This window comes from Amblyomma mixtum, chromosome 7 (genome assembly GCF_055824585.1).
Source record: "Amblyomma mixtum isolate Tamu chromosome 7, ASM5582458v1, whole genome shotgun sequence".
NCBI classification, from domain to species: domain Eukaryota; kingdom Metazoa; phylum Arthropoda; class Arachnida; order Ixodida; family Ixodidae; genus Amblyomma; species Amblyomma mixtum.
In genome coordinates this window covers 16,005,671-16,012,155 of record NC_143018.1, presented here as the reverse complement: position 1 = coordinate 16,012,155, position 6,485 = coordinate 16,005,671, and the positions used below count along the sequence as shown (strand labels likewise).

The following is a 6,485-nucleotide window of genomic DNA, read 5'->3' as shown; positions in this document are numbered from 1 at the left end:
AGTGTTCGCGACTCTAGAAAGTCACATTAGTCATTTTTGGCAATATAGTCGCTGCTAAACAGGCTAAGGAGGAACTGACAGGAGTAGAATTTCGGGCCTGGTGAATAAGTGGCTATAGTTGACTTGAATAAAATTCAATAAAGAGTAGACTTTGGAGTTGCCGTTTCCTGACTCTAGGTAGACTGTCTATGAACTGCCTATAGGCAGTCTTTAGATACCGTGTAGGCCCATAATTTTATATGCACTGTGTAGTGCTGATTCTCTGTAGTTTTTTACATTTATCTACGAATCTAAAACTGTCTGCTGTAACACAGTCTATAGGCCTCCATAATTTTCTAAAGACAAACACTACCCACACGACTCTCTGGAAACTGTATGTCTGTCTATCACCTTTTAGTGTGTGTCTTGACTTGTCTACAGACCATCTATGAACTGTCGAAATAAATGGTTGTTGGGATAAACCGTAGCTCCTGCCCGTCACGAATGCTCACCAGCAGAAAAGTATGGTTTGGTTTGGTTTATGAGGTTTAACGTCCCAAAGCGACTAAGGCTATGAGAGACGCCGTAGTGGAGGGCTCCGGAAATTTCGACCACCTGGGGTTCTTTAACGTGCACTGACATCGCACAGTACACTGGCCTCGAATTTCTCCTCTAAAGAAATTCAACCGCCGCGGCCGGGATCGAACCCGCGTCTTTCGGGACAGCAGCCGAGCACCATAGCCACTGAGCCACCGCGGCGGCTAGCAGAAAAGTATGTATACGTAGCAGAAAAGTATGTATACCTTGTGCAGTACTCGATACGAAAGACAAACCGGTGCCTCATTTCACTGAAACCAAGCTTCTTGAATAACCTTCATTTCGAAGTTGATGCTGAGAAGTCCGCTACATCAGGGCTCTCCTGTGCATATAAACCTATGAGTATTGTCAGTAGACAGCTTTGGTCACAACATTCCAATCTCAATCTTCCTCTTTTCAAATTTCCAAAGGAAAGTATCGGTTTCTAGGCGCTCCCTTCCTATGGAGGAATATCAATGAATCGCGTATAGTTTAAACCATTCACAATGGTTCTCGTTTTTTTCTTCTCTCTATTCTGGCTATCAAGAGATAATCAAATCATCCGTCTTTGCCCGTGACATGTTTCAGACTATTCCCATAATTATTCTATAAATTCCAATGAAACTCCAACTGACTAACCTTTATTAATCTAAACCAACGAATGCGCCATTGTCTACCGAACAATTCTAGGATTAACGGTGATATTTCGGACGTCTAGATCTCTAGTTCAGCGAAGGCAGACAGGTAACAGTTGCCGAATTAATAACCGATATGTAGCTGAGGGAACTTGAAACAATACTTGATCTTGGCTCCGTAACGTATAGGCTACTTGCAACGCGTTAAAATGTCCAGGATGGTTTCGCCCGATTTCGTCAGTTCTCACTGCATATCGGAACCGGCGCACGGGCAGTGCGAACTGCAAGCGCTGCCAATTTTTCATGGCACCTGAATTGAGATAACTTTCTTTGTACTTTATAACTTGCGCACACTTTGTCTACTCTTTTCACCGCACCGATTGCAGGCTGGTTAGTGAAGCCAATTGTTTCACTGCCTGAAGTGTATGGCGTATAAGGACCTGCATCATCATCATCATCAGCCTGACTACACCCACTGCAGGGCAAAGGCCTCTCCCATGTCTCTCCAATTAACCCTGCCCTTCGCCAGTTGTGGCCACCATATTCCCGCAAATTTCTTAATCTCATCCGTCCACCTAACTTTCTGCCGCCCCCTGCTACGCTTGCCTTCTTTTGGAATCCACTCCGTTACCCTTAAGGACCAGCGGTTATCCTGCCTTCGCATTACATGCCCTGCCCATTTCTTCCTCTTGATTTCAACCAAGATGCCATTAACCCGCGTTTGCTCCCTCACCCACTCTCTCCGCTTCCGATCTCTTAACGTTACGCCTATCATTTTTCTTTCCATAGCTCGCAGCGTTGTCCTTAACTTGAGCTGAACCCTCTTTGTTAGCCTTCACGTTTCTGCCCCATAGGTGAGGACCTGCAAGTAGTGTTAAATCGTTGTCCTGCTGCCCACTGCTCGGCTGCCTTGGAGCGTTATGGCACCGCAGCGCACACCGTTTCCTTATTTTTTTTTACCCCGCCACCATCCATCCGCCCGACCATCGATCAAAGCGAAAACGAGACACCACATGCGCTGCCGAGCGGCCCCTTAAATACGCCAGGCCGTGACCACGCGCCTCTCTCGCCGCTTAGAAAAAGAAGGGAGAAGAAGGAAGAGGAGTAACTGAACCCGGGGTTCCGGAGGAGGCGTGTCCCTCGGACCAAGCGGTGGGATCGAGCGAGGGGTGGCGGTGGTCGGGGGCGTGGCCTCGGGTGAACGACCCGTCTCCTAACGACACACCGAGCGGCGGCGGCGGCCCCGCGTCTATGGGACTCGGGGGTGACGTCCTTGGGATCCCAGACCAGCGGAGAAGGGACCCGGGTCACGCGGGGGGCGGCGCCTAACGACCGTCGCGCCGCTATAGCGCAACGAGCAGTCGGAGAAAAAGAACGCGCGCGAACCATTTGCCGGTAATGGCGGATCCGGGATCATCGGGGGCGAAGCCCGGCTCTGTGCTGCCCGCGTTACGCGCAAGGCACGGACGGCGGGGGCGAAGGCGGAAGCGCCGCCGATAAGGCGATCTGGGCCGGCCATCTAGGTCAGCGGCGCCCCAGCCAGCCTCTGGTCCGAGCGCGCAGCTGGGAGCGGGCGGGCCAGGAATAAACCGAGGGAACGAAGGCTGCCGCCGGAGCCAGGACTCGAACGAGCGCGAGGCCAGCTGTGCACGAGACACACGCGCGAACACACCGGCGCGGAAAACCCCCCGCGGAGCGCGAAATCTCAGCGGGATGTCCAACTGCGCGCAGGAGCGCCGTGATCCATCAGAACGACGAGCCGGTCGCGGACCCGTCGCCGGAGCCCCGAGTCGGTCGGGCGCAGCTGTTGCGCTGGAAAAACGTAGGCCTTTCTCCGCGGCGTCGTGCGAGAGCGCGGCCGTTGCTCCAGCGCATGAGGGCGCGCGCGCACCGCGCACTGTCAAGCTGCCAGTCAACGGAACGCGGTCGGGGAGCCCGCCTCCCCCGCACGAACCGGGCGCGACGTAGCGCCGCAACTCCGATGCTGCTGCGGCGGCGACGGCGCAACGCTGCCGCTTTCTGAGCGCTGGCGCGCGTGCGCGGCCCACACTCTCCCCCATTGGCCGCGCATCACGTGCACTTGACGTATGGCGCCGCGGCGCCTCCCATTGGTCGCGCTAGGCGCGCGGGGGGCGGCTTGGCGTTGCGCCGAAGCATGGCCGCGCGGTCGGCGCCGCGCGCCAGCGGAGAGCCGGGATGCAACGGGAGCAGCACGACCCGCGCGAGCTGGAGCTCGCCGCGGCGGCGGCCGCCGCCGCCGGTGGGGAGTGGGCGTCGCGCTGGACCCTCGAACCGCCGCCGGGTCCGCCGAGAGGCAACGCCGTGCTTCCGCCGCCGGCGCCCGAGAGCCCGACGGCGGTGCAACAGGTGGCCGCGTTAGCGGCGGGCAAGAGGCCCTCGGAGCAGCGCATCCGGAGGCCCATGAACGCCTTCATGGTGTGGGCCAAAGGGGAACGCAAGCGGCTCGCCGATGAGAACCCGGACCTACACAACGCCGACCTCAGCAAGATGCTCGGTGAGTGGACGTCGTGCCTGTTGTCGCGGCCTTGGGCCCGTGCGCGGTCGTCGCGGGGCTGTCAGCTCGCGCACGGCCGCGTGCTGCTGCTTCTCTGAGGAGATTACGCCCCTTGTGCCGTGTGAGGTGCGCGGTGTGCCCGTGTGCAGAGCGGGCCTTGGTCGGCGTTCAGAAAGGCCGGATTGTACCTGCTGCGGTGTCGCTATAACGGTGATCCTCCCAACTCGGCGCTCTATGGACTCTCGGAACGCTTTCATCGGCTGGGCACCCCTGGTTCACGGCACATGCGCACATGTCGTCTCACATGTGACGTCCTTGTGACTTTGCCTGTGGCGTCGTCGTTTCGGTCATTGTTAAAAACGGATGTGGCATTTGTTGTGATGACGCTGACGAATTGGAAGAAAAAAAAATCGCAGTATGCGCGTAAGCTGACATTGGTTTGCCGGGGCACATTGCTTGTCTTTAAAAGACTTCCCCAAATTTTTGTTTTGAAAGGTAGCGTTTCATCGTTTAACTAGCCCATCTTGATTCGTTAGAACTCTAGCCTGCAAGAAATGCTCTTGATGGTAGGTTTGGAGAATGTTCGCTGTCGAACTGTATTCGCGAATTCTTCGAGGAGATTCCAGTAGCCCAGTACTGTCGGTGGACTGCCAATAAGTTTTCTTTTTTTTTTTGGATCAGCGGTGTCCGAAACGCGAACACCGTGTAACGATACCGCCGCAGAACGTCCGGTTCCCACGCCCCTTTTCCAAGTCTCGATGACCTCCTTGACACTTCGATCGCGACCACTTCCGTTCTGCCGTCTCTTGGCCCGTGTGTTTGACCCCACGGCGAGGCTCGATCAACGCTAGCAAGGTATAAGCCAACAGTTCGCCCTGTATCACGATACGGAACCTGTCCGGTCTGGTGCTCGGTGAGCACGTGATCTCTGCGTCGCTGAGTTCCTCGGCCCCGGCCACTTTCGGATAAGGTTTTGGGAGTTTTGTCGTAACATTAAACATGACCAACTTTCACATAGTCGTTTTAAAGTCCATTTTGTCATTATTTCGCGCGCATTTTGAAGTCCCTTTGCGTTATTGCTTCAATAGGTTTGGTTCGGTTTATGGGGTTTTAACGTCCCAAAGCGACTCATGCTATGAGACGCCGTAGTGAACGGCTCAGGAAATTTTGACCACCTGGGGTTCTTTAACGTGCACTGACAGTACACGGGCCTCTAGAATTTCGCCTTCATCGAAACTCGACCGCAGCGGCCGGGATCGAACCAGCGTCTTTCGGGTCAGCAGGCGAGCACCATAACCACTGAGCCACCGCGGCGGCTATTGCTTCAATAGAGAACTAGAAACTTTCCCATGCGTGTCATGCCAGGACTTGTACAGTTGCACGACAGCTTCGAGGAGATTCAGAAATAATGGATTTTATGAGACAGGCCGGGTTCTCGACATGGATAATGGTGTTCTATTTTTTTTATTGCTTTGAAACGACGTCTGCAACTATGATCCCTTTGCATTGGAGCAGCCTTTCACCGCGATAACTATATACTCTGCAGTTTTCATCACATTTCACCCTTAAGCATTTGGATATATAGCTCATACCGATATTTAAACATAACTCAGCTCGAAGCTAAATTTGCCGCTCTGGAATCAGCGCTCGGATCCTTCGCAGAGAACTTCACGCTTCGTCGTTTATGGACGGCGCGTGAAAGACGCAGCCTTTTAGTCCCTTGCAAAACACTGCTGAGTGTTATTTATTATTTCTGTGATTGTACTTCTCTTGAGCTGACAGGAATGCATAGTTTCGGAAACACTGCTGTGCCAGTAACTATCTGTGGTACATACGCATGACGGTCGTATTCGACTCCCTCGAAGTGCAGCAAGGAAGCGTAATCTTTTAGAGTCAGCAAGTGTGGTTGGAACGATAGTTTATCGTTTGCAGGCGAGGATGAAAAAGATCGGGGCATTTTTTAGCTAGACGATGGCATTCCCGTCTGGCGAACATAGTACAGAAACTGACATGCATTTTGTTTCTTTGATTCGGATTTGGCACATTAACCGATTGTAGCCCAATTTCTCCTGCACCGTGGTCTGTGGCATTCAATACATCCCGCTATGATGTCATCGTTAAGAGACCTTATCGCACTCTGACCCGATCACCTCGCTTTAACACATGAATCTATGTGCAAATCTATGTGATTCTCGGTTTTCATCTGTTCGCTTTTAATGAAGTTAAGCGCTACTTGAGTGGGAAGCCAGGAGGCTGTTAAAGTTATAGTTAAAAAAATCAGTGAATCAATGCTATGCTAGTTTACGCGGGTTGGGGTAACGCGAGTGTTAATAAGTGACGTCGGGCAGTCGCAGGTCTCGCGGAGTCGGCATATGCTGATGTGACAACACATGCAGGAGATGGCATCGCAAATCTTCGCGGGAATATGACGCAGTCGCGAATTCACCGCGGTTGCAGTTCAACAGATGGAATGGCTGCATGCGTTATAGCTATCGCGCTATATAATTATAGGCACTTGACAGCGTTTTATAGCGTTAAATGAGAGGTCGGTGTGCTCCGCGCAAAAAAAAAAAACAACTTGCTTGTTTCTCCTTTTTTTTTTTTTACTTTCGGTCGTAAAGCTTGAAATTCAACTGTCGCCTACGCTGCCCCTTTTTTAACTCCTTCGTTCTCAAACTGATGTCTTCTATCTATAGCGAACTCCGACCGCGCTCTGTCGGTCAGCTACTCCTCCAAGTCAGTGCTCTCTACGCATAACGGGGCAATGCCACTTGCAATTC

General features: G+C 52.9%; 1 protein-coding gene across 1 annotated transcript in view; it reads left to right on the top strand.

The window, feature by feature from the left end:
- Window positions 1-2,603: 2,603 nt before the first annotated feature.
- The window catches only part of LOC149335102 (uncharacterized), a 46,704-nt gene continuing 42,822 nt past the window's right edge, over window positions 2,604-6,485 (top strand). The window contains exon 1 of the mRNA XM_089551791.1: window positions 2,604-3,705. Within this exon, the coding sequence (XP_089407917.1) occupies window positions 3,387-3,705 (319 nt within the window). The 5' untranslated portion in view covers window positions 2,604-3,386. The remainder of the gene's footprint in view (window positions 3,706-6,485) is intronic.